This window comes from Condylura cristata, unplaced genomic scaffold (genome assembly GCF_000260355.1).
Source record: "Condylura cristata isolate star-nosed mole 26May11 unplaced genomic scaffold, ConCri1.0 scaffold00008, whole genome shotgun sequence".
Lineage (NCBI taxonomy): Eukaryota > Metazoa > Chordata > Mammalia > Eulipotyphla > Talpidae > Condylura > Condylura cristata.
In genome coordinates this window covers 16,038,192-16,064,956 of record NW_004567109.1, presented here as the reverse complement: position 1 = coordinate 16,064,956, position 26,765 = coordinate 16,038,192, and the positions used below count along the sequence as shown (strand labels likewise).

General features: G+C 40.5%; 3 protein-coding genes across 3 annotated transcripts in view; 2 read left to right on the top strand and 1 right to left on the bottom strand.

Annotated features, from left to right (window-relative positions):
• SYNC (syncoilin, intermediate filament protein) overlaps positions 1 to 8,660 on the top strand; it is a 9,266-nt gene extending 606 nt beyond the window's left edge. The window contains exons 2-5 of the mRNA XM_012722098.1: positions 31 to 1,153; positions 6,193 to 6,317; positions 6,471 to 6,547; positions 7,368 to 8,660. Of these exons, the coding sequence (XP_012577552.1) occupies positions 31 to 1,153; positions 6,193 to 6,317; positions 6,471 to 6,547; positions 7,368 to 7,378 (1,336 nt within the window). The 3' untranslated portion in view covers positions 7,379 to 8,660. The remainder of the gene's footprint in view (positions 1 to 30; positions 1,154 to 6,192; positions 6,318 to 6,470; positions 6,548 to 7,367) is intronic.
• Positions 8,512 to 25,740, bottom strand: RBBP4 (retinoblastoma binding protein 4). Its single transcript, XM_004678753.2, has 12 exons — positions 25,607 to 25,740; positions 24,886 to 25,033; positions 21,140 to 21,285; positions 15,185 to 15,358; positions 14,764 to 14,879; positions 14,492 to 14,652; positions 14,278 to 14,404; positions 14,050 to 14,127; positions 12,961 to 13,037; positions 12,797 to 12,854; positions 12,600 to 12,710; positions 8,512 to 9,503 (listed from the first exon to the last, which is right to left on the bottom strand). Exons 1-12 carry the CDS (start codon positions 25,620 to 25,622, stop codon positions 9,438 to 9,440), a joined length of 1,278 nt encoding a protein of 425 aa, XP_004678810.1. The 5' UTR covers positions 25,623 to 25,740; the 3' UTR covers positions 8,512 to 9,437.
• Positions 25,741 to 26,324: 584 nt separating this feature from the next.
• Positions 26,325 to 26,765, top strand: part of ZBTB8OS (zinc finger and BTB domain containing 8 opposite strand) — an 11,247-nt gene continuing 10,806 nt past the window's right edge. Inside the window, exon 1 of the mRNA XM_004678751.2 lies at positions 26,325 to 26,480. Within this exon, the coding sequence (XP_004678808.1) occupies positions 26,348 to 26,480 (133 nt within the window). The 5' untranslated portion in view covers positions 26,325 to 26,347. The remainder of the gene's footprint in view (positions 26,481 to 26,765) is intronic.

The following is a 26,765-nucleotide window of genomic DNA, read 5'->3' as shown; positions in this document are numbered from 1 at the left end:
GCATGGGGAGGAGACCGTGAAGCCAGAGGAGACACTGCGTGTGGAGGAGACGCCGCATGGGGAGGAGATTGTGAAGCCAGAGACACAGGGTGTGGAGGAGACACCACATGGGAAGGAGATTGTGAAGCCAGAGGAGACACTGTGTGTGGAGGAGACTCTGCATGGGGAGGAGACTGTGAAGCTAGAGGAGGCACTGTGTGTGAAGGAGACACAACATGGGGAGGAGATTGTGAAGCCAGAGACACAGGGTGTGGAGGAGGGGAAGCCAGAGGAGATGCAGTGTGTGGAAGAATCCATGAAGCTAGAAGAGACCATAAGCCCAGAGCAGACTGTTTATGGGGGAGAGACAGTCATGAGCATGGAGGAACGCACCCCTGAGAACCTCAGAACAGGGTCTAGCCCCAGCACTGAGGAGAGCCTGAGCATAGAGGACCTAGAATTGCTAGAGGGTCGTTTCCAGCAGTGTATCCAAGCTGTGGCCCAGCTGGAAGAGGAGCGGGATCACCTCGTCCATGAGCTGGTGTTGCTCCGGGAACCCGCCCTGCAGGAGGTGCAGCAAGTCCATCAGGACATCCTGGCTGCCTACAAACTACAGGCCCAAGCAGAGCTCGAGAGGGATGGGTTAAGGGAGGAGATCCGGCTGGTCAAGCAGAAGCTGTTCAAAGTGACAAAGGAGTGTGTGGCTTATCAATACCAGCTGGAGTGCCGCCAACAGGACGTGGCCCAGTTTGCCGATTTCCGGGAAGTGCTGACCACTCGAGCGGCCCAGCTGTCGGAGGAGCTGGCCCAGCTCAAGGAGACCTACCTGAAACAGAAAGAGCAATTACAGCAACAACTAGAGACACCTCCCAGCCAGAGCGATGGGCACTTTCTCCAGGAGAGCCGACGGCTCTCTACCCAGTTTGAGAACCTCGTGGCAGAGAGCCGTCAGGGCCTGGAAGATGAGTATGAGCCTCAGCTGCTGCGGCTCCTGGAGAGGAAGGAAGCTGCAACCAAAGCACTACAGAAAACCCAGGCTGAGATCCAGGAGATGAAAGAGGCTCTAAGGCCCCTGCAAGCAGAGGCCCAGCAGCTCCACTTGCAGAACAGAAACCTGGAGGACCAGATCACACTTGTGCGGCAAAAACGAGACGAGGAGGTGCAGCAGTACCGGGTAGGCCCACTGGGCGTGCGCGGAAGTGCGGGGTTTGGCCTGGGAAGGAAACGGTGACTGGTGTCAGACGCTTTGGGGTTGAGGATATGATGGGATGTAGGAAGAGTAAGGGATTCTTGGGGCCAGTCACTCACCATTCACTTCACTCTCATGCCCGTGCCAGGAGTCGATCATCTGCACTCTGTACATACAGCATGTTTACACCAGTTATCTTGTTTGATCTTCTCATTAGTTCCTCAAGTATTATCATTTTTTAATAGATGAGGCTATTGAAGCTGAGTTAGAGTAATGTGACCCCTTGTCTGACCAAACCCCAGTATTGCAGTGCTCTTTCCCAGTTCTTAGTGACTTTGCAGTGTGAGGCCACAAGGAGCCTTTCAGAGCAGTTTTCTTGTCTTTGGAAACTCATTCCATTGGTCACAACACTAAATTATTTCAAACTATATATGCAAGTATTCTCTCCCACCCTTTTTTACTCTCATCCCTTTTTATTGGTTCATCAGCTATTGGAAGGGCACTTAGTGTTTTGTTTTTTTTTTTTATAGCATAAATACTATTCTTAACTTACATTCAAACAAATATTACATTCACAATTACCATTATGAAAGTTAAAATCCAGGATAGAAGTAACATGTAACTTAAGTGATGTGCATGTTGAGTCACATGGAAAAATGAACATTTTTAGCCATGGGCTAACTCAAAGCTTCATGGAAGAGATCTTATTTGAGCTGTTACAGGCAATATCTACACCAATATTAATCAAAGCCCAAAGTAAATATAAGCTATATAATTTTAAGTCTAATAACCAATTAAATAGGAGAAATAGGAGGTAATTTTATTTAACATCATATTCATAATTAGTAATTTAGCTACATGTAAAAGGTACAGAGCTGAGCACTGAACTATAAATGTAGGTGGGAGTAGACCACATCAGACTTTGAAATCCAAAGTTAGGGAGGAGTTTGTACTTTATCAGTCAGTTGCTTCAAAACAGGTACTTAAATCCAGGAAGTAACATGATTTTCTAATTGTAGAAAAATCACTAGTGGCAGTATATACAATGAATGGGCTGGAGACCCAGAGACGTATAGGGAGTAACTACTTTAGGTAAGAGGAAACAACAACAATGGAATAAAAGGAAAGGGGAGAATGCTAGAACAAATGCAGAATAAATCTATTATTAAATGAATGGGTCAGACAGGTAAGAAATCAGAGGATGTTGAAACTTCAGGCAAGTCTTACTAGGCTGTTGGTACCATAAACAGGGAATTCACTGAGTTAGTTTTCTGAGATAGAATTTTTATCAGTGATTTTTCATAACTGCACTGGATTTCAGATTAGATCATCTTTCCATGAAAAAAACCTTTGATGAGTGTCTCCTATTGCTATACCATAATTAAAGATGGAATCCAGGCCTAGGAGGTAACTTGCTTACTTTTCAAGGGTATACTTCAATCTTAAGTTGTGCACGTTTCATCTTTTTATCACCATCAACTTTGTTGTTCAGTCAACAAATACCTTCTAAGTTCCAACTTTCTAACTAGGCAGTGAACTTTGCACTGGCAAGAGATGAAAACTGGAGAATGGAGAGGTTCCTGCTCACAAGCACATTACAGTCCAGAAAGGACACCAGATAAAATGAACGTAAGGTGTTTCTGCAGAGCTTTGAAGAATGAATTCAATAGATAGACTAAGGGAAAGGAATTCCAGGCAGAGGGAAATTATACAAAAATATAAGAACACTTATTGGGAAGTGAGCTTGTGTCTAGATAAGAAATGTAAGTAGGGCCCTCCCTGGTGGCTCAGGGGGTTACAGCGCAGCATTGTCAAGTGAGCGGCAGCAGCCACTTCAGTGTGAGTTGGATCCCAGGTCCCCAGAGGTGATCCACATGGCGCGGCAGACCTCTCCTGATCTGCCAGCTGCTCTCCTCAGCAGTGTACTTGTCAATCAGCCTGTTCTGCTCCCCACTTTGGTGAATCCTCTCATCACCTCTGGCCTGTATCCCAGTTCAGTATGAAGAAAGAAATCTTAAAAAATATATATATACACACACACATATATATATACACATATATATATGTATGTATATATATACATATATATCAGTAGAGGTGAGACTAGACAGGTCAACTGGGACCAGATTGTAAAGGGTTTTATGTAATCTTTAGGCCAGTGGTCTTTAAATATTTTCTCCAGAGCTACAGACCCTTTTTTCCAAACAGAATTTTAAATGAAATGCCAACATATAAAACAGCACTTGAACCTGGCCTCCTCCCTGGGATTTCATGGAAAAGTTTAAAGACACACCAAAGCATGTATGGGTGTGAAAGCAATAAAGCAGTTAAGAGTATAAGCTGTCAAGCCCTGGCTTTGCCACTTCCAACTAGGAAACTCTGGACGAATGACTTAGCCTTTGGCTCAGTTCCCTCACATATAAAATGGGATTAGTAATATCATTACCATAAGGCTGTTGCAAGGAATGAACTAGTTACTATTTGTAGAGCAGTGCCTGGCCTATAGGCGTATACTCTTTTAAGTGGCGGTGTTGAAATAGCCTGGAAACTTAAAACTATGAGAAAAATGAGACATGGATGGTAAAATCAGTAGAAATTGGTACTGGCTGCAGAGGTGGGGTTAAGAATTGGCTAAGAATGTCAGTTTTTAGCTTGACGTTGGTAGACTAATGCTGAAACATGGGATATGCTTACTTCCCCCCCCCCCATAGAACTGGGGTATAGGCCAGAGGTGTGGGGAGGGGGTGAAAAGTATTCACCAAAGACAGAATGGGGAGCAGAAGATAGACAGACCAAACTACATTGCTGAGGGGAGCAGAAAAGACCGGACATCTGCAGTGCCACATGTGGGTCAGCTCCCTGGCCGGAATTGAACTTGGGCCCTGGCAGTGTGAGCAGAGACTTAACTCCTAGGCCACCAGGAGGCTCCTGCTCTTTGTGCTTATCAGTAGGCATTATTTGTACGATCTTGGACATACTAAGAACCAGGAACCTCCTGATTTGAGTCAAACAGGAATTATGAAAATATACTGTAGCAGATGCTATCTAGGTGGTATGTAATATAAATGGCAGGAACAAAGGCAAAGATATGGGTCAAACTAGAGCAGTTTTTAGAAAGTTAATCTAGTGGTACTACACAGGATGAAGACTGGATGCCAGTGACTAACAGTTTTTCTCTTCTGATACTCCTTGATGGCTGATGACGGCTGGGGCAGACTGCCTTCCCAAGCACGTACTTCTTGTGCTTCACCAATTTAACAGGCTTGCTAGTGAGGCTTGGGGAACTGGGACACACAAGTCTGATGAGGTTTCCCTGCAGATGACACTCTTAGGTAAGGCTCACCTACCTCTCTGTGTGGTGCCAAAGCTATGCACTAAAAAAAGGCCCTTTGACAATGTTTATGCAAGTTGAGATTCAGCCAGAGAATCAAACTGTAGACTGATGTGCCACAGGTATATCAAGGATGACTCAGAGAACAAATTATTTAGAGCCTTCTAATAATAGCATGTACCCAAACTGGATTCCTATGTTGTTATTCTTCAAAATCCAAGGTGAAGTCACTGCCCCTTTAAAATAGGCCTTCCAATTTCAACCCTCCCTTTCCAACTCCTATTTCCCAAGGACCCAAGCCAGAGACTTGACTGCTGACATCTTCCTTACCTCAACTCCTTGGGTACAGACAACTTATATATGACATTATGGTAAATACTAAGTGGAGACTCTCTGACTTCAAAAAGATTAAAATACAAAACTGCACTATTGTTTTTTTCAATCTTCTATGAATGTCTATAAACTGCTCTCCTAGAATTCTATTAATATTTAATATTGCTTCCACAAAGATTTGGTTTCTTGCAACTTAAATGAAGTTGAAGAGGTAAGACATTATAAAAACTATCTTAACAGAAACAAACTGCACAATGAGCAAGAACTAGGGCCCTCCCTGGTGGCACAACAGGTAAAAATGCAGAACTATGACGCTGTCCAAAGCCACTGCAGCAGGAATTCCATCCCCGGCCAGGGAGCTGACCACACAGAACAGAAGACCACTCCAGTCTCGTCCACTGCTCCTTACAGCAGTGTATTTCAGTACATTTGCCTGGTCTGCTCCCTGCTGTCTCTGTTGAATCCTCTCACCCCCTGCACTGTGGCCTGAACCCAAGTTCTTGTACTCATATTTAAATCTTTGGAGAAAAAAAAAAGCTTTAGCTAGATGAATAGCCTCCCTAATCCTTCTTAAAACTGAAACTAAGAAGTCCCAAGTCCCTGTCCATCTTTTCCAGCATTCTACTAAGCTTATCTGTTAAGCAGTTAACAGATAAGCCTCCTTCAAAAGCAATGTCACTTGGATAAAACCACCTCTTAGACATTAAAAAAAAAAACACAACATTTACTTATGTATGTATATAGTACTGAGTACAAGCCAGAGGTGCAGGGGTGGTGAGAAGATTCACCAGAGACAGAGAGCAGAACAGACAGATTGACCACAAGTACATTGCTGAGGGGAGCAGCAGGCGAGACAGGAGTGGTCTGTTGCACCATGTGGATCACCTCTAGAGTGGGGATCAAACTTGTACCAAAGGGGCCATGGCCAACTTTAGCCCACTGTGCCCCCAGGGAAGGCTAGACTCTTAATTTCAATACTGCTATGAAGATTTAAAATGTGGCCCTCCCTGGTGGCACAACTGGTTAAAGCATAGTACTACAAGCAAGGCGCTTCAGTGCCAAGTTTGATCCCTGGCCTCAGAGGTGACCCACATGGTGCAGCAGACCTCTTCTGACTCACCGCTGCTCCCCTTAGCAGTGTACTTCATTGATCCGTGTGTTCTGCTCTCCTTCTGTCTCTCGTGAATCCTCACTTCCCCTGCACCTCTCTCTCGCCTTTACCCCAGTTCTATATGAATAAAAAACAAATATTAAAAAAAAAAAAAGATTTAAAATGTGCAAGAAAATGCTTTATAAACAATGGACAATGTCAAACTTTCACTCTTATTAATTAAAATTGTTCTTGACCCCTCTCATGTAGGAACAGCTGGAAGAAATGGAAGAACGACAGAGGCAGTTAAAAAGTGGGGTGCAACTCCAACAACAGAAGAACAAAGAGATGGAGCAGCTAAGGATCAGCCTTGCTGAAGAACTTGCAACTTATAAGTCAGTTTTTGTTGTTACCCAAATCTCATCTAACACCAGCAAAGGGGGTGGTCGGGAGGGTAGATAGCACCCATTTAACAATGACAAAAATGACTTTGGCAAACCATTATGCTCACCCATGGACAGATGGAAAATGGCTCTCTTTTCTTAAAGGGCTAAGCTACCCAAGAGCCAGGAACAGGATAATGATCCCACTCCTCAGGCAGGTGGAATCGAGACACAATCTCAAGGTGATCTTTGTGGATAACAAATATTGCAACTTATAATTGCTTTAATATTGCTTTCCTAACAATACTAATACCTTAAAAAATATTAAGTGTGTATCTAATGACAAGTCATTTAGGAATAACACATCTCTAAACATTCAGGATTCATTTGGAAAGCTTCAATTTCTGGAACTCAAGTTATATCCCAGTTACCACCAGGAATTCTGTAGTAGGATGAAACATCTCGGCCCTGTGCATTCCTTTCCTTACTTTCCTCCACTCTGCTGTACCGTTTTCCTGGAATAGCAGAAAAGGCAGTTATGCTACCTCAGACCACGGCAAAGGAGGCCAAAGCTAAATTAATATATAACAGCAACTGAAAAATTACTGGAGGGTGTTGTTTATAGGCCAAAGAACAGGATTATAATTTATGTGAACGAGTAATACATTTGGCCCATAAATTTTATATACCAATATGTCCTCATATTCTTTAAGTATTATATTCTCTTAGATGAGGAAATTAATAAAGGTCTGTGTCAAGTTAAATACGAGACAGACACCTATAAATTCTTATTTCCTAGTCAGTCTTACATCTTGGGTATAAATTCACAAATAACTAACTGAAGCTTTTCTTCATTTGCTAGGACTTTCTATTACTGTTTTTCCAGGCTTAACTGATTTTATACTTAACTATTTGGGAGAGTCATTCAGGATTATATGCAAATCAAACTCTTAGTATTAGTATTTCTTCCCCAACATAGCCTACACTAACAAACTTGAAATTTATGCTTTGTTATTTAAAGTTACAGAAGGTATGAACTTCCTCTTTTTTTCAACCTTGCAGGGGCTGTTTAGAAACATATGGCCGAATATGTAACCCAGAAACAACAAAACCTTCTTAACAAAGGATCATTAAGTACAACATACTTTTTTTTCCCAAATAGAGAAGGGAGTGCCAGGGAATTGGCAAGCAGTTCCTTGGGAAAGTTTCAAGTATTGGCTGAACTGTTTTAAAAAGATTCTAGGCCTGGCTGGAGGCAGAACACCGCCAACCTGCTCTTAGTTGGATACTATTTCATAGACTGCAGTACTGATCTCAATGCGGAGAAGAGGAAGGAGTGTCCCATGCGGCGGCAGCAGCAGCCCTCACACTGATTAAAGGATCCTTGCAGTGTTGTGAAGATCTGTCTTGCCTGATACTGACACAAACCAGAAACATTTTTGGCGTCCAGGAGGGATCAAAAAGGCAACCAATTTTTATCACAAAAGTTTACAATTTGAGTATTCTCAAGCCATGAGTGTTAACACTTTCAATGAATCCTTTTATAGCATTTACCTTTAAGTCTAAGTTGACTCATAGCTTACTCATAATTCACAATAACTTTCATTAATTCTCTAAAAGAGTTACTGACTTGGTGAAAAGGAACTAAACCAGATTTGAACCTAAAAGCTAAATAAGGATATTCAGATTTCTCTAAAGATTTTACACCATGAAAATGACTTTGGGTCAGCAGGATCTACTCAGTTAAATTGAATGCAAAAGAATCAGGCATTTTACCTGGTTATGGCACTTGTTAGAATCTATTATTTCTAACTTCTACGTACAGCATCCAGTGAAAAACATACTGGGGAGACTCAACCTTTGTGAGAAAAGGTTCAAACTTCTGAAAATTTAAATTTGCCTTAAATTCTCTTTGCCACACTGCCTTTGATGTTCTAGAAAGTCCATGTAGTTCTCTAGAGATACTGACTTCAAAAAGATGGTTATCAAAGACTAATCCATGTACCTCTGATTCAGTGTTTTTATGTTTTTCACTTCCTGGGAAGGAGTAAAATCTCTTTTCTATTGTTCTGAGTCTATTACATTTAATTCTGCTCTTCAGTGTCAAAGATCACAGAAAACAATTGTGACCTGAACAATTCTTCTAGAAGCCAGGAATTGGTGTTCGATAGATATTGTATACTAAATAAAACCCACCAGCATGGGGTTATATAGAAAAGCAATTTATTCCATTGTAAGCACTTACACAGTTAGTCATGGAGAGTAACAGGCCTGTTGGCAAAACAGGTCACCCAAACAGAGATGGTATCAAACTAGTGGTAAAGGACTAACTCCTATTTAAAAAAAAAAAAAAAAGCAACTCTTATCCAGGATTAATTTAATTTTAAAAACAAATACAAGCTATCAATTCACTCTTCTCAACTTAACTGGACAGTCTACCTGTGGTATAACTGTCAGGTAAAACATACATCTTTACAACTTGGTGGTCCCAAGTTTTTTTAAAAAAAAAAAAAAAACCATTTCACAGAAAGGAAAGAAATAATATGCAAACAGCTCAAGAAATACACTAACAAGCAAAAATATATGGGAAAAGAGGAACACACAGCTTTGACTTAACTGAAGAAATTGAGAAAATGGTCTACATAGAAAAATGTGCATCCTGCAAAGTCAGGTATGAAGACTTTAGAGTAGGAATTTATGACTTGAATCTCCCCTATTTCCTGAATAAAAAGGCCATCTTGCAATCTTTATATATCATGGCTCAGACACCTACCTCACTTGGTTCTATTCCTTACTCACTCTAACCTTTATTTAAATGAGTCTGAAAAACCTGGGGCAGTAGAAGAAGAAAAATAACCACACACAACATTCCCCTTTCTGTGGCTACTTTAGACCTTTGTTACTACAAAATTCCTGAAGAAAATTTAAATATAAGTCTGTGGCTTTGCTGAATAAAGTCCTCCAGTTAATATTTAGAAAATACCCTCTTGTTGTTTGAGCTAACAACATTGTTGAAGGTACGTAATGTAGAGGGTTAGCTGAACAAGTCTGTGTCTCAAAACCAGTGTTAAATCAATCTCAGGGTTGAGAGGAAAAAGGGGGAGTCTAAAATCACAAGAAGTACAGACAAATCTAGGACCCTTGTCCTTCTGGATCCACACTTCCTTCAGGGTCTTCATCGTTATAAATGTTCTCTGCCTGCCCAAAAACAAGAAAAAAAGAGAAAAGTATCTTTAGTATTTCAAAATACATTAAACCAGGGAGACAGATTATGAAGTATGGTCTGTACAATCAACCATGAGTTCTTCAGGCATTTTATTTATAATTGTCAAAAACCTTAAAAGCAACACAAATATTTACATTGATAAATAAAAAAAAAATACACACACCAGTATTAATTTGGTAATAAAGTCAGTAACACTGTAAGGGTTCATTTAGAGTAAATGTCTAGAATAGGCAAATCCACAGACAAAAGTTGAGTGGTGCTGCCTAGTGTTGGGGTGGAATGGAGGAAAATGGTAACGACCAATAAATAGGGGGTCTCATTTATGGGTAAATGTGATGGTTGCACAAATTTGCAAAACTACTAAACCATTGAATTGTACATTAAACAAAGAGAACTTCCCCATTAACAAGAAACATGTACAAATCTCTCTCTCTTTCTCTCTCTCTATATATTTTAAAAGATTATTTATGCATACAGAACTGGGGTACAAGCCAGAGGTGCAGGGGCGGTGAGAGGCTTCACCAGAGACAAAGTGGGGAGCAGAACAGGCCCGACTGACGAAGTGCACTGCTGAGGAGAGCAGCAGGCGGGTCAAGAGAGGTCTGCCACTGGGATCACCTCAGGGGAAGGCAGGGATGGAACTCATGCTGAAGTGGCTTTAGCTTCTTAGTGCTGTGCTTTCACCCGCTGTGCCACCAGGGAGGACCCGCAATTTATGTTTTTAAAAGAAAAATTGCTTTCACGTAAAATAAACTCTACTACTTGATGAAATACCTATATTCAAAGGCACAATCTTATATACAAAAACCATTTTTATACTGTTCTCAGCATCTGTCACATCCGTGCATAGGTCACTAGCCTAGATGCCACAGCAGATGGGGTAGTCTTGTCTTCAAAGTTCTTATAATTTGACTGTTGTGCTATGAAATACATACAATTCTGTGGTAGCTTTTCCCCTGATATCAATTCTCTAATACTACTTTAACAGGGTCCTCAATAATTCAGTTCAATCCTGACACTAACTACCCAGAGGTAGCATCAGACTTTGGCAGGCTGTGACTAAGGGCTCAATCCCAGAAAACTTTCCTCACTTCAGCATGTTTGAAGCCTTTTATGTCCAGGCTACATGCATTTCTGTCCTACTTTACTAAAAAACTCCTAAATTGGGTCTGGTAATTCACTGAAATGACTCACAGAACTCAGAAAAGTACTTTACTATTAACGGTTCACTATAAATGTTATAAATCAAGAACAGCTAACAGAAAATATGCAGAGAAGGTGGAAAAGGGAACACAGTTTGCATGTCCTCCCAGGGTGTGCCATGGTCCTAGCAAAGATAAACTCACCATAAACTCATCAACAAATTAAAAAAAAAAAAATTTTCATATAGAGTTTCGCAGTCCCTACCCCACTTATGAATGGAATGAGACTGAAAGTTCTCTCTCTAATCAAGTTTGCACTTCCTACAGACCAGTCCCAATCTGATACTAAATAGAGTTTCCTTTTAAGTAGCAAAGGAGACTCCTACAGGCCTCCCTGGTGGCACCAGAAATTAAGTCACAGGACTAGGAAGCTACTAGTAGGCACCAGTTCGATCTCAGGCCAGGGAGGTGACCCACATGGCATAGAAGACTTCTCCTGCCTCACTTGCTGCTCTCCTCAGCAGTGGATCCTCCTGTTCTGCTCCACACTGTGCATCCTGTCTCACCCTATCACATCTCTTGGCCTACACCCCAGCTCTTGTATGCATAAATAAATCTTAAAAAAAAAAAAAAAGACTACTACTACTCAGAAAATCCCAAGGTTTTAGAAACTCTCTGCAATGATCCAATGTCTACTTCCTATACCACAATTTTAGAAAAAAAATGAGTCTAACAGCTTGGCTGGATGTGAAGCCCTTGAAGGTAGTATAGTCTTGACTCCTACAACATTCCCACAAAACTACTAAAATACCATTAGCTGACTGATTACTGACTATGTAGGGGAGCCCATTTCCCTTCTGGTTGGGATTCATAACTTTCTGTAAATATTTTAAAAATATTTACTTACTCATGCATGTAAGAACTGCAGTGAAGGCCAGAGCTGCAGGAGTGAGAGGATTCACCAGAGACAGAGTGGGGAACAAAATAGGTGCATCTCTTAAAACACACTGATGAGGGAAGCAGGAGATGGGACAGGAGAGGTCTGCTGCACCATGTGGGTCACCTGGACTGGGGATTGAACTCAAGCTACCGTGGCTGCTTATAACTTCACACTGCTGAGACTTCAACCTGTTGCGCCACCAGGGAGGGCCCACTCTTCCTAGTTTTAGATATACACTGAGACCCCAAATTCCTTTGGAATTAATTTACTGGACTTTATCATTCAAAAGTTAAGCATTTTTGGGACTCCCAGGTGGCCTAGGGGTTAAATCTAAGTGCTACCACTGTGAAAGCCCACTGCTAAGGCCTGAATTCAATCCTTGGCCAGGGAACTAACCTGCATATGGTGCAGTAGACCTCTCCTAGTTTGCCCACTGCTCCTCTCAGCAGTGTATTTCAGTAAATCTACCTGTTTTGCACCCCACTGTCTTTGGTAAATCTTCTCACCACTCCCACCTACCCCCTGTACCTCTGGCCTATAATCCAATTCTTCTATGCATAAATAAATCTTACACACACACACACACACACACACACACACACACACACTATCAAATAGAAACCCACTAAGGTGTGACAGATAAATAGGGAAGTTGGATATTTTAAGGTCAGGGAGAAACATTGCAGACACAGTGTAAAAAGTGATCTAGACTCAGATGAATAGATAATTAAGAACTCAAATTCTCTGTCAGCAGACTGGAGAAACATTGGAGTCGTAGAAAATAATTAAGTCAGAAGGAGGAAAGGGGAGAGAAGAGATGAAAAATATGATTTTGCTGAATTTGAGGTATCAGAGGGACAACTAGAAAGGTTAAAAACAGGCAGCTGAAATGCTAGAGTACAGATATGCAGGAGGAAGCTAAACAGATGCCAGTTAAGTGTCACTATGTCCATATATTTAACCTCCGAAAGGACTATACAACTTACCATTTGCCACACTTGCATGATATTATCTTCTGATACAGAACAAATCACCCAAGGTTCATTGGGATTCCAGGAGAAATCAGATATCTTGGCAGTGTGACCCCCATGAATAAACTGAAAGAGGAAGGAAAGCAAAGACATGAAAAGCAGACAGAGGGTAATACAGCCCATTTAAATGCCACTGAGTGTCTGTAACATACCAGTAACTCCGGTGGCCCATCTTCTGCATCTTCTGGGGATTGCTCCTCTCCAATTTTACTAGTACAACAAGATTTTAAAAGTCAAAACAGATTTACCCTGAACAATTAACATCAGTAATTGTCAACAGAGAAAACTTCCCCAAAGAGTAATTAATAAGATTTACCTTAAGTCCCAGACATTCAGTCTGCGATCAGTACCACTAGAAGCCAAAATAGTCTCATTATGAGGCGACCACTGAACCTACACATCAGAATGAAGAAAACAGAAAAGCTGTCAATTAAAAAAATTGAGAGGAAAATACTAAAATACTGATATATACCCAACTTAATATATATTCCTAAGCCTAAGACAATTAAGCTGTTGTTCTACTCCACCTTGTATTTTTCAAGATCTCACCTTATCTATTCCTATGGTCTAGTTCTGGTTTCTAGTAAAACATAATCCAATTCTGACTTAAGAAGTACAAATCACGCAGAGTAATTATTTTCCCAAGCACTTACTATGAGTTCAGTATCACAAATAAGTAACCAAGAACTCTTTACAATGATTAAAGTTAGCTATTATACACGCAACATCACATACTGTTACAAAGAAAGTTCTCCACCAGGCAAAGAAAAGGATTAACTAGCGATACTTAGGGAAGAATATGGATACCCTTCAGGCAAGAATACCATTGTAATTAAGCAAGGGCAAAGAGAGAGGGTGAAAACCAAAATAAATACTGAGCAGGCAGAACTGAAAAAAAAAAAAAAGATTAAAAAGATTATGTGTGCTAAAATAGGGCTCATCCAGAGCCCAGTTCAGATGTCACATTCATGCCATCACAATTAATTTTGAGTATCTTTGATTTCTTACACATTGACAAAACCAACTTTTAAAGTAATGTTTTAGAAACAGGACATGCCTCACTAATTTTTTTTTTAAAGATTGATTCTGCACACAGAACTTGGGGTACAGGCCAGAGGTGCTGGGACAGTGCAAGGATTCACCAGAGACAAGAGTGGAGAGCAGAACAACAGGCAGACTGACGGAAGGAATGTCAGGACAGGTTGATGAGATAAACAATGGTTTTCTTGTTATCTCAAGAATGTAGGTGATCAATGTCCAGTTTGAAGAAGTACCAAGAGGTAAACAATCCTAATTCCTAAAGAGATTAGCAGGGTCATACAGAGAACGTCTATTACTAAATGATAAACCACTAGCACACCTAGGTTTTATGAAAAATTAGTGACATTAGTTTATTTTCTCTTACCTGGAATATTTCATCCTTATGTGATTCAAAGGAATGCAATTTAAGTTTCAGATTTCTCAGATCCCACAAAGCAACAGTCTGTGTACAAAAAAAAAAAAAAAACCCACAAGAACAATTACCAGCTTTTTTATTAAAAAAAGGAAAAGGAAGCCCAAAACTAAGAGATTTCTATATAGTCAAAAGAAGCAGGAGGAATTCACCCAACATTTTCTCTTAAACCAAACTGACCTTGTCAGCTGATCCTGTGGCCAGAATGAACTCACTATAAGGATTGAAAGAAAGGCAGTTCACTTCAGCAGTGTGAGCATCCACCGAATGGCTTGGCTTGGAAGTATTGTTTGACCGAGTATCCCAACTTCAGTAAAAAAAGATTGAAAGAGGCAATTAACCCTAAAATTTAGATAAAATAAGAAGAAAAAGCTCAAGAATGGATTCTACTCACATCATAAGTTTCTGATCATCAGCAACTGACCCAAACAGAGACTCATGGAGCAGGTGCCAGGAAACATCTTCTACTACAGCTGTGTGCCCTGTAAAGATGGTCTTCGCATCCACCACTTTTCCTTCCTTTGGAACAGCGCTAATATCCCACAGGCAGATGGTCTTAAATGTAAAATTAATAATTATATTAAAAGGAAGAATCTTCCTTCACCACATACCCAGAAAAGAAACCAACTGATAACTAGCTCAAATTTACATGCGAAGGACACATACGTGATCATCCGACGCACTAAGTAAGTGCCCACTGAGATTTGGGTTCCAAGAAAGCCCATAGCCTTCCTTCTGATGTCCACGGAGACGCAAGTCAGGGTTGCACTCTCCAGAAGGGTCTGAAAAGTAAACACATCAAGACTATCCAGTCTATTGCCTCTTTGGGGCTACAAAGTATAATGGAATTTTGATCAAGAGGTCTAAAGTTCTTGGTACTTATAAGCAACAGAAACCAATTATAGCCAAATATGTTTATTAAGCTACACCATCACCTTTTCTATGTAAAAGTGTTTCTTTACACCAAGGAGAGAAGGAGTATACATACAAGCCACAAGATCTCAAAGAAAAACAAGCAATTAAATTCAGATTGAGTGGAATATATTCCTGTAATGACTCTATATACATGACAGAAAAAGGCAGGTACCTGGCTTAGAAGGATGTTTTGTATAGTCAAAAACAAGAACGTCACTGGATGGAGTCTTCGTCGCAATGATGCAAGGGTTCTGGGGCATATAACGTGCCCTGTTTACTTCTCCTTCATGGTTAATCTTGATTTCTATTTCAATTTTTCCACTAACTGAGCCAAAACCTCCAAATTCTGTAAATAAGATACATTAATTGCAACTGAGGACAAAGCAACAGCTACTTAACAGATGTTACTCAAAGTATGACACTAGCAAGGCTTTTTGCCATCTGATACAATACTAGAAATAATGCAGCTATTTATTAGCACTATAAAGTACTTTTATACCCCTCATTTCATTTGATTTTAGTCCTACACAATAGGGAAATCCAGTTATCTAACAAAAGTTTTACAGGGAGTAGAAGGTTTGAGCACCTACATTAATCTGTTCATTAGTGATAAGACTATGGCAGAACCTTAACCCAGCCCCTATTTTTCTGATTGCTAATCTAGTACTTTCAGTTATACATATCAGTGACTCTAAGCAGTTACATACTTAAGTAAGTCTCACATTACCACCTGAAGGTAGGAATACTGTAACTCTACTTCACAATCAGGCTTTCAAACCTCATTTACAGATTAAATAAAACCTAAGCTGCTGTTGATTATACATTGTGCTAGATACTAAAGCATTCCTCTTATATCATTTAACTGAAGTTCTAGTTTGAGATGATTTTCCTGAAATATGATACTGCATTTCACCATCTCTTAGCCTGTGAAGGAAAAACAGCCACAACAGCTGGTTCCATTTTCCCAACCCCCCACTTAAACTTGCCAACCAGTCGTTGGTTGAAATAAACCAGGTAGGTAAGGGGGACTAGACAAAAACATTTTTTAATCCACATCTGACCACTGTATGCACTTAAGAGAGTTCTCTAAGTACCATTATAAAATGTATAATTTGTGACTATGTAATCTTGGCAAAGTAATGTATAAACAAAGGTAGTTAATGATTAGTACAGGAATTATAGAAGGAAGCTGAAATTACTAAAAAAGAGCCAGAGCATGGCCTAATGAGTGCTGACAAGCTTGGTGATTTGGAAAATGCCCTCAATTTCTTTTTCTTTATATTAAAAGATTTTTAAATTCATGTTTACAGAACTGGTGTACAGGCCAGAGGTGTGGTGGGTGAGAAGATTCACCAGAGATAGAGTGGGGAGAAGAACAGGCAGATCTACTGAAGTACACTGCTGAGGGGAGCAGTTGGCGGGTCAGGAGAGGTCTGCTTGCCATGTGGGTCACCTCCGGAGCAGAGATCAAACTCATGCTGAAGTGGCTTTAGCTTCTTAGTGCTGTGTTTTAACCCACTCCCTGCGCCACCAGGGAGGGCCCGCCCTCAATTTCTTATCCATTTACCAGAGTTGTGATATAATATTGATATAATATATAGCTATAATAAACAATGCTCTATCAATTAGCATTGTTACGCAAGAGTCACATTTTAAAGGACAAGATTCCTTTCAAAAAGGATATAAGTGGGTAACATGGCTGGCCTATTTGACAACTTCCAATTTCAAAATAATTTTGTAAGTTAAAAAGCAAACAATTTAGGGCCCTCCCTGGTGGCGCAACAGGTTAAAGCACAGCTATGAAGTTCTCCGCAGCCACTGCAGTACGAGTTCAGCCCCTGGCCAGAAAGAGGTGACCCACAGAGCTTGGCAGATCTCTCCTGACCCACCTGCTAGTCTCCTCAGCAGTGTATTTCAGTAGATTTGCCTGTTCTGCTCCCCATTCCGTCTCTGGTGAATCTTCTCACCCCTTGCACCTCTGGCCTGTACCCCAGTTCAATATGTATAAATAAATAAATCTTTACAAAAAAAAGGCAAGCATTTCATAAACAGGCCACAAAACTAAAATTGAAAACGGGACTCTAAAGAAGCAAAACAGTAACAAAAAACATTAACCACTTTACTTAACTACAAACCAAAAGTATCTACAATATACAAAAAAGGGAAGAAATGCAACATGATCTTAAGGAACTTTCTGTCCAAACACTGAATGACACACACACACAAATATGGAGGATTAAGACAGAAAAGCTTAATAACTGCCAGAAGAGAGATACCAGTAGTAAGGGAAGAGTGACAGCTGGCATGGAGCTCAAAAAGTAAGGGATAGTCATTATATTATGTGGATTATTTTGGTGCTGGGTAGTACAAGTACAGTAATAAGTCAGCTTCCAAGATTGACGATTTAAGTTTCTAAGAGGATATATCTACTTAAAAAATAATTAGGGATTCCCAAGTCTAAGCTGATCCACAGAGGTCACACTTGAACAAAGAAAATTTGATCAACGTGTAGTTGAATAAATATCAAGGTCCAACTGTATTCCTATTTTATTTATTTGCTTGTTTTTGCCTTAAACACTATTTAAAAAACTGAGGTATAACATAATAAAGTAAACATAGTATACAGTAAACATAATGTAGTAAAAGTGAGTAGCCTAATGAATTTTCAAAATTGTATACATCAGGGGAACTACCATCCCAAATAAAAATATAGACCACCTCCAGCTTCCTTCCGCTCCCCCCAAGGTACTATCCTATCTAACCAAACTTTGCAACCAGGTAACTCTAGCATTCTGATTTTCTACTACTAAATTACTTTCTAAGTCTATTAAATATTCTGAAACTAAGTGTAAGTGTGAATGTTAACATCCTGAAGCAAATACTCAGTTGTTTCATTATGATTTAGTGACTCTGAGTCAAAAGAAAAATTTTTAAAAAACATTCCCCAAATAAGTTATTAAAAATATGTTTGTTAATATTTTAAGACCATGGTAACAGACTCAAGTAAAATCTTACATTTTTAGGAAGCTCAAAAATGTGACCTAATCAGTCAGGCCCTAATCTAGTACAAACACAAATTCTTTTAATATCAATATAGGCCTAAGCCACAGTTCTTTCACTTTGAATGATCAGTGACATTTTGAAACTGTCTGCCATCAATTACCTCAAACAAAAAAGGACCAAGTAAATAGTAATCAAGTTCAATCTGAGAGTCTAGAGCATTTCATCGGAGAGCAGTGTGTGAGACTAGAAAGCTATCTATCTAACAACCACCCACAAAACTTCTGTAATGTGTGTTTTCTAGTAAGGATTTGGTGATTTATATAGGCAAATGCATGTATCATACTAACTGGTATCTGTAACTGTTTTGTATCATTAAGTATTAGTAAGGACAAAGGACAGGAGACTATAAACACAAATCGGTTTAACCTCAAAAACTCAGTTACCAGACAGATGAGTGTATATCTAAAATACACCATAGTATTAAAAAAAAAAAAACCTAACACACTTAGGAAAAACTTATTCTAAACTGAACACCAAAACAAGCCTTTAAGATTATAAGAAATTGGGGAAAAAGTGTCCACAATCTATTTGTTGGGTATAACTTATTAAAGAACCAAAAGAGGGGCCTTCCTGGTGGCGCAATGAGTTAAAGCGCAGCACCGTGACGCTCACAGCAGCCACTGTAGCATGAGTTTGATCCCCAGCCAGGTAGGTGATACACATGGCATGGTAGACCTCTCCTGACCCACCTGCTGCTCCCCTCAGCAATGGGCACTGTCAATCTTCCTGTTCTGCTTCCTGCTGCTGTCTCCCGTGAAGCCTCTCACCCCATCTCCAGCCCCTCCCCCACTGCACTGTGGCCTGCACAACTCTTTATGCATAAATAAATAAATCTTAAAAAAAAGAGAGAGGCCCTCCCTGGTGGCGCAGCGGGTTAAAGCACAGCACTGAGAATCTGAAGCCACTTCCGCATGAGTTCGATTCCCGCCTGCCGCCTGCCCGGAGGAGACCACATGGCGAGCCAGACCTCTCCTGACCCGCCCGCTGCTTCCCTCAGCAGTGTACTTCGTAGATCTGCCTGTTCTGCTCCCCACTCTGTCTCTGGTGAAGCTTCTCACCGCCCCTGAGCCTCTGGCCTGTACCCCAGTTCTGTATGCACAAATAAATAAATCTTTAAAAAAAAAAAAAAGAGAAATGAGCAAAAAACAAAAGGCAAAAAAAGACAGAAGGCAATTTTTTTAGTACAAGCATAATATTAAATCTACTGTTGGCAAGGGCACAGAGACACAAATTACCTGCTTGTGGTGGGATTGCTTATTTTTTTTAAAGACAATTTATTTACACTATCAATTAAAGTTTTTAGAAAAAAATATTTATTTATGCAAAAAGGAACTGGGATCTAGGCCAGAGGTGGGGGCATTGAGAGGATTCAGCAGAGACAGAGTGGGGAGCAGACTAGGCAGATCTACTAAGATACACTGCTGAGGGGAGTTGAAGGTGGGAGAGGAGATGTCTGCTGCACCACATGGGCCAGCTCCCTGGCCTGGGATCAAATTCATGCTGCAGTGGCTGGAGATAGCTTGTTAGTGCTGAGACCAGGGAGTCACCAGGGAGGCCCAGTTATTAATTATATTTAAAAATGTTCTTGCTTTTGACCCAACATACCACTTAGAAAATTATCCTACAGCAAAACTGTAGACAAGGCCTGTACAAAAACTGTGTTTGAAATCTGAAGACTGGCACTTGAATGTCAATAAAAGATGGTTAATAATGACAAGCATATAGTCATCAAGAGATAGGTCTTTGTATGCTCACGTAGAAATCACACCAGACTGGAAAAGCATATTTTATGCTCTAGTTCAAGCACCATGAAAAAATGTTTAGCATATGAGCACTTTACCTATTTGTTGAATGAAGTATTACAATAAATGGGACAAATTATTCAGAAAAATCATATATCAATTTAATAGTGGTCTATAAGGGCTAAGTTTATGGGGAAGAGAGAAGTCTTCAATATTATAATTCCTTTTTATTTAAAGAATAATCTACTATATAACCAATCCAAGTATTTACAATGTAGTCAAGCAATCAAAAATCCCATTTAAAGACAATTTATCTTCATTTACTAGAAAGGAAACTAAGGCTTAAGACGTTAAATGACTACTTCAAACCACATGATTAGTGAGAGGTAAACAGCACCATCAGTCCTGATTCTTTACTTTCAGTATTGTTCCAGTAAGCGTATTTTATATTTAGTCACTTAGGTCAGTGACACAAAATCAAGTTTGTTGATTTTTATCCTATGAATTTATTTTGCATTCTGCACCATGCCAAGCTAACTATGGAACAATCTAAAGATTAAATGAACATTACAATTCTGACAAATCACTGAAGCCCTTGAGAACTAAGAGCAAAACATAGATTCCACTAATCAAAGAGAAATGTATTTAAAAAAGCAAATACCTAACCTTTAGAAGCACAAAGAAAACCCATCTTCCATCTCTTTGCAATAATTATAATTTCTTACTGTGCTTAATTTACAAACTAAACTTTTATTATAGGTATGTATGTACAGGAAAAAGGCATAGTATGTTCAGGGTTTGGACAATATCCGTGGTTTAGGCATCTACTGAGGTCTTAACACATTTCTTGATAAGTGGAGACTTCTGTAATTAAGTGGCTCATTTAATTCTTTTATATATAGCAAGAGCCATTGTTAAGTTACTTCTATTATTTCAAACCTGAAAAGGAAAATTTAAGCATGTGTTGTGCAATATTTTTTTTCATTATCGCTTAAAAAACCTTCTAAGACATTCTTTCTGATCCTTGCCCATGAAATTTTAATATCATCCCCTTTAAGAACCAATTTTCACCCCCTTAGGGATAATAGCTTCTATGCGGAACAGCAATGTATGGTAGATTTTTGTCTCTTTCATTCCAGAAATCCCCAACCACAACCATAGTTGAGGAAGGTTTATAGGAAAGGTAACAAAACCAAAGCTCCAATCATCTTTCTAAACTAAGACAATTTTATCAAACTGTACATCCTTTTTATGACCTCCTAAAAGCCATGAAAGAGGTAACCCACATTTGCATCATTACTTTTCACTGGTAAGGATCATACCTCCTTTTTCACTGTCATAGTGCGAAGCATCAAATTGAGCATCATCATTAGGGAGCTGCACACTGGCTATCACAAGGTGGTTTTGTTCATCTGATGTGTGGGTCCCAAGGACAAGGCGATGAATGCTGAAATCTTTCCCTTCCGGTCTGTAATGTTAATAGATGGTCACTACAAGTTAGTAACCCTAAGAGAAACTGTAAAAGTCAGTTTTATACATGTATGCAAAAGTAATTATTACAATCAAGTTTTGAGATAGTCATTAAGAATCACATTTTCTATTTTTGTCTTCCATAAATACAAACATAAGGATAACTACAGGAATATATGGCACTTCACCTTATAACTCTTCATTACTTGGCTGAAAATTTACAATGATTAAAGGGGAAATGTCTACTGGAATAAAACATGATTCAACTACTCATCCTTTAGGTTACTTGGTAGGTTAACTTCACTTAAATGAAAAGGATAAACAGCATAAGGCAAACTAATTTTTTGTTTTTAAAGATTTATTTATGCATACAGAACTGCAGCGTAGGCCAGAGGTGCAGTGGGTGACAAGAATCATCAGCAACAATGGGGAGTAGAGGGTGGGTTAGGAGAAGTCTGTAGCACCATGTGAGTCACCTCCCTGGCTGGGGATCTAACTCAAGCTACAGTGACCGTGGATTACTTCATAGTGCTGAGACTTTAACACATTGAGCCACCAGGGAGGCCACTGGTAAACTTTTTAAGACTTACGAATTGCCCAATCAATGGACACATTACTCCAAATACAATGGGAGTAAAAAGTGATTAAAATTTGATTCTCATCCTCAAAAAACCGGACACAATGAGTTTTGTAAACAAGTAAATCAATATATATGCCACATGAAGGTACACAAGAGTGAGTTTAGGGGCCTCCCTGGTGGCACACAAAGGGCTAAAGCATAGCATTTTGAAGCTATCAGCAGCCACTGCAGCTTGAGTTTGATCCCCTGCCAGAGGAAGTAACCCACATAGTGCTGTAGATCTCTCCTGACCCACCCACTGCTCCCCTCAAAAGTGTGTTTCAGTCTATCTGCCTGTTCCACTCCCCACTCTGTATCTGGTGAATTCTCTCATCTCCCTTCACCTCCCTTCCTAGTTCTTATACGCACAAATAAATCTTATTTAAATAATAAAAAAAAGGAGTTTAGGTAAGGATTACTTATTACTTCTGGAATTAAGTATTCATGAAGAGATGCTGAATGTGTCTCAATGATATATAAAATCTGGACAAGTAGGACAAGGGCAGTGGGAGACAGTATTCCAAAAGTGAGCAAAAGGGAAAGTTTACAAGCACACTACACTCTTCATGTAATTTAAATACGATGACTTCATATTTCCACTTAAAGATGAAGACACTTGCATCTTAGGAACTCTAAGTACCTTACCTAAATCACATAATGAAGTAACAAAAGTAGGACTGAAGTTAAAATATGACTTTGCATATGGGAAAACACAGTGAGAGAGGCTAGAAAGCAGGTTCAAAACAGATTGTAGGGTAATTAAATGCCAGCTTAGGGCATTCTAAACTCTGTACTACAGGAAACAACCATAGAAAATTTCTAAGGAGCACAACATCACTTAAGATATCCAGAAGGGTTAACCTAACAGTGTAAAGATGACAGCAGAGGTTTTCAGAGTATACTAGGACCAAGAGTATCAAAATCATCTGTAAACTTCTGTCAAAAACATATTCTCAGATCCACTCCAGATCTAGTGACTCAGAAACTTAGGATTAGATACTTGGTGTTAAAATCCTCCAAACTGATTATGATGTATGTTTGAGAACACACAAGTGGGAAAAAATCCTTGTTCACTGGGGAAGTACAATTCATTGGGGCTTATAAATGAATTAAGTGGAGAAAGGAAAAAAAAAAAAAAACCCCTAAGAAATGTCAAACCAAAATCAATTATGATAAAAGAAAATAAGAATAGGAGAAAGTGATATGGGGAGGGGGGAGGACCTCCCCAGAAATAATATATACAATATGGAAGAATATATACAATATATAATGTATACGATTCAGAACAAGTCATATTGGGGAAAACCAGTAAGATACTCCAGAGAAGACAAAAATAAGCAGATGAAAATTCAAGAACCCAGAAGCTACCAATAGGAATTCCTCTGCAGGGGTGGGAGGAGGTAGTAAAGAACTAACTACAAGCACATGGTTTTCTCCCCTCCAAAGGATATGAACAACTATAATAGAAAAAGAACACATACACAAGAAATTAAATGCTCAACATTAGGTATGTTCGCTAAAAAATAAATCTTAAGAAAAAAAATTAACACTGCTTCATGAGTATATTTTTTAAAAAGATGGAAATGGCAAGGTATTTGGATCAATGTCAAACATTGCAGAAAGGTTTACCTACTTAAATGAGCAAAAGCTGAAAGCTACTAAGATGATAGTATAGATTTCAATCTTGGGGACTTCTGTATTAATTTACAGCTTTTCAAGCTGTGTAAACAAACTATACTTATACATGGGAAACTTTTAAAAAATATTGGTTCCAGAATTTAACAGTATGGATGAGGTGGCCTAGTATTTAGGACCTATTATGGGACCAATATACATAATTTAGTGCAGAACTAGAGTAAATTTGGAATCACCATTGAATTATTTGTCATTAAATATTTTGCCATAGGTCCTAAATGGTTTGTACTACCTGTCAGAAACATATAAACTCACTTAAGCTGAACTCAAATTAACTATTAGGAATTCTTAATCATGATAAAGAAGCCTCCAACTCTAAATTCCTATGTAGTTTTTATTTGTATAACTTCCTTAGTTAGATCACCCCATTTTTAATGCACTGCAAAGGTAGCAGTGCAGTCTTAATTAAGTTATTAAAATTTATATAAAATTTCCATTACTTAATAAAAATTTTTAAAAAGTTCCATTGCTGAGATTTAAAACTACTTTTGCAAATATCTTGTTGTCTAAAGCTAAGTTTTGATGGAATCCATTTATATTTAACACACAATACAATTTTTAATTGCTAATCTGAATAGTAAAGCAGTTTTGTAATTTAAAAAACTCATTATTACAATTTATAATATACACACAAAAAACACTATTCCAACAATGCACACTGGTTTTGCCAAAACTTTATTCACCATCTTGGCATTGTCAATTCTTCCTGGAAGCTTTCCTGATATCTATGTTGAGGAACTTTTCCAACCTCTGATCATTTCCTCTGTGCCACACTTATGTTTTTAGTTTGTCCTGTTATACTTTATATACACAGTCAAAGCAGGGACTGTGTTTTACCTAATGTGTAAGCCCTCAAATGTGACCAGTACACCATCAAGTGTAAGCTACATGAAATAACATTTCATCTCTATTAGGGTAGACAGAGACCTCATCACACTCATTTTAGGATTAACCAGCTACTACCAGTGACTGTGAGATTCAGGTTTTATTGCAAGAACTGGAATCACAGGACTTTGGGAAGCTGACAAGTGTTACAGTACTGGGTCAACTACAGTCGTTACATGGCTATTCAATTCGGTATCAGAAAAAAGAAACAAGTTTTTCTTATCAGCTAAATTACAAAACAGTTTCACATGTTGTCTTTTTGGCCTAGAAAAAATGTCACCAATAGGTCTACATCACGTGCCCTCTACGGGTGACTGGAGAGAGGAAAATTGGGAGAAATCAACGTAAGAAATCTACTTCAAGAACACATTAAAATAACGTTCAAGAGATTCACGTCACCTGGTTACATCTGGAAGCCACTGTGCAGTTAGGCTGGGCCATTCCAGAGCATGGGTCATCACCAGATCGTAAAGAAAAGGGGTGTTCTTTTTCCATATTTTGTACTCTTCGTTGATCACACGTTCTTCTACTGCGTCATCAAAGGCTGCTAAATATTTTTTGAAGAAATTAAGTTAGTGAACACAAACGGAACCCGAGTTCTGATTTCCAAAGCTATGGGCACGGGGGCTGAGTCCTATCTCGGCAAGAGACTTGGATAAATCTCAAGGCGGAGCCACAACACCCTCTCCACCCCTCGCGGAGCCCGAACGACCCCGGGTCCTCCCCGCCGGCACCCCGTTAGCCGCCGAGGCGCGGGCCTCGGGCGCATGCTCCCGGAGGCGGCCGGTCCGCCGAACGGGCGAGGAGGCCGGAACAGCGACCCGGGGGGCGAGGGGACCGGGTGGGGAGCACCTCGAGAGAGGCGACTGACCGACGCGAGCGCGGACAAGGGCCAAACACCCTCCCGCGCCCCCCGCCAGCTTCGCCCGGCGACGGCCTCAGCTCTCAGAACTGGCGCGCCGTTAGCTCGCCCGGGAGGCGACTGCCTCTCAGCCCTTCGACGGTGGGCACCGCACTCAGCAGAGTTGGGCCTGCACGCCCTGTTAGGCCGTGTCGAGGCCGCGGCGCAAGCCCGGCACCCCCGCTTCCCGCCCTTCTGGGGCGGCCCCCGCACCCTTACCTTCCTTGTCGGCCATGGCGAGCAAGCAAGCCGGGGGGGATCCCGGGGTCGAGCGTTGCGGGAGGGGCGGGGAGGCTGCGGGCGCTCGCTCTGCGCGCGCGGCCTCTATTGTTTCCTGCCGCTCCTGCGTGAGGGTCGACTCGCGCACCTTCGCGCCAACGGTAGCCAATGGGAGCGCGCTGAACGGCGAAGGGGGCGGGGCAGCCGCATTTGTAGCCTATCCGGACGCTCAGAAACGCTTTCGCGGAGGCAGAGCGCGCGCTCCACCTCTGCCCCTACACCGCCCAGAGCCCATTTCCTTCGATTGCGCGCGCGGGGCTGCTGCCAGTGAGTCCACCCGTGGTCACGTGACAAAGGTTTCGTCCGCACTCTCGTGGGGGCAGCCATTTTCTTAAAGGCTGCTAAACGCACTACTTCAAAAATTCTCAGATGAATAATCTATCATGCGTTCAAGTTACAAACTCTAGGGGTGAGGCATCACTTAAAACTGGAGATGTCTGGCTGACATGACCCCTACTCAAAAGACCCCCAACTTATGTGTTTCCTTAGATTTTAGAATTGATTGAGGAAGCATGAGCAGAAAATGGGGCTTTTTAAAGAAAAGTTCCCAACCGTGAGGCCTGAAAAAGACGACTGCGAACAAAGTGTCTCAGCGAGCAGAGCGTCCTGGCTCTTTAAAGGGTGTGTGTCAGGGGGTGGGGTCTAGAGCGGAAGTCTTATATCAAGGCTGAGGTCCGGTTGATGAAGGGCGGAAGTGGAGTGCGCAACACGGCTGTCATGGCGCAGGAAGAGGAGGATGTACGAGATTATAATTTGACCGAAGAGCAGAAGGCGATCAAGACCAAGTATCCGCCAGTCAATCGGAAGTACGAGTGTGAGTAGGAGGCTCAGTTCCCTGTTCGCTTTCCTCATTTGCGACTAGCGGTCTTGCTCCACGTTGCCCCACGAGCTGCTTCAGACTTGATCTCCTGGTCTCCTGTACTTTTCCAGGGAGTGGAAGCTACCAAGTTTGAGAGCCGAGAAAGTAAAGCTCTCACATTTACAGTCCTTGGAACTTTTTTCACATATGCCTAATCACATTTAGCTTGTGGGAATTTTACCAGTGTGTTGATTTTAAACATAGCCGTATTTTCAGGGTTGTCTTGCCCCTACCTCCAGC

Excerpts from the sequence above, each read along its gene's own strand:
- RBBP4 (XM_004678753.2), bottom strand. Across the intron at positions 14,880-15,184 it reads AAAACATCCTTCTAAGCCAG|ACCCTTCTGGAGAGTGCAAC; the intron begins GTACCTGCCTTT and ends TTTACTTTTCAG. Across the intron at positions 9,504-12,599 it reads TCATGCAAGTGTGGCAAATG|GCAGAGAACATTTATAACGA; the intron begins GTAAGTTGTATA and ends GTTTTTGGGCAG.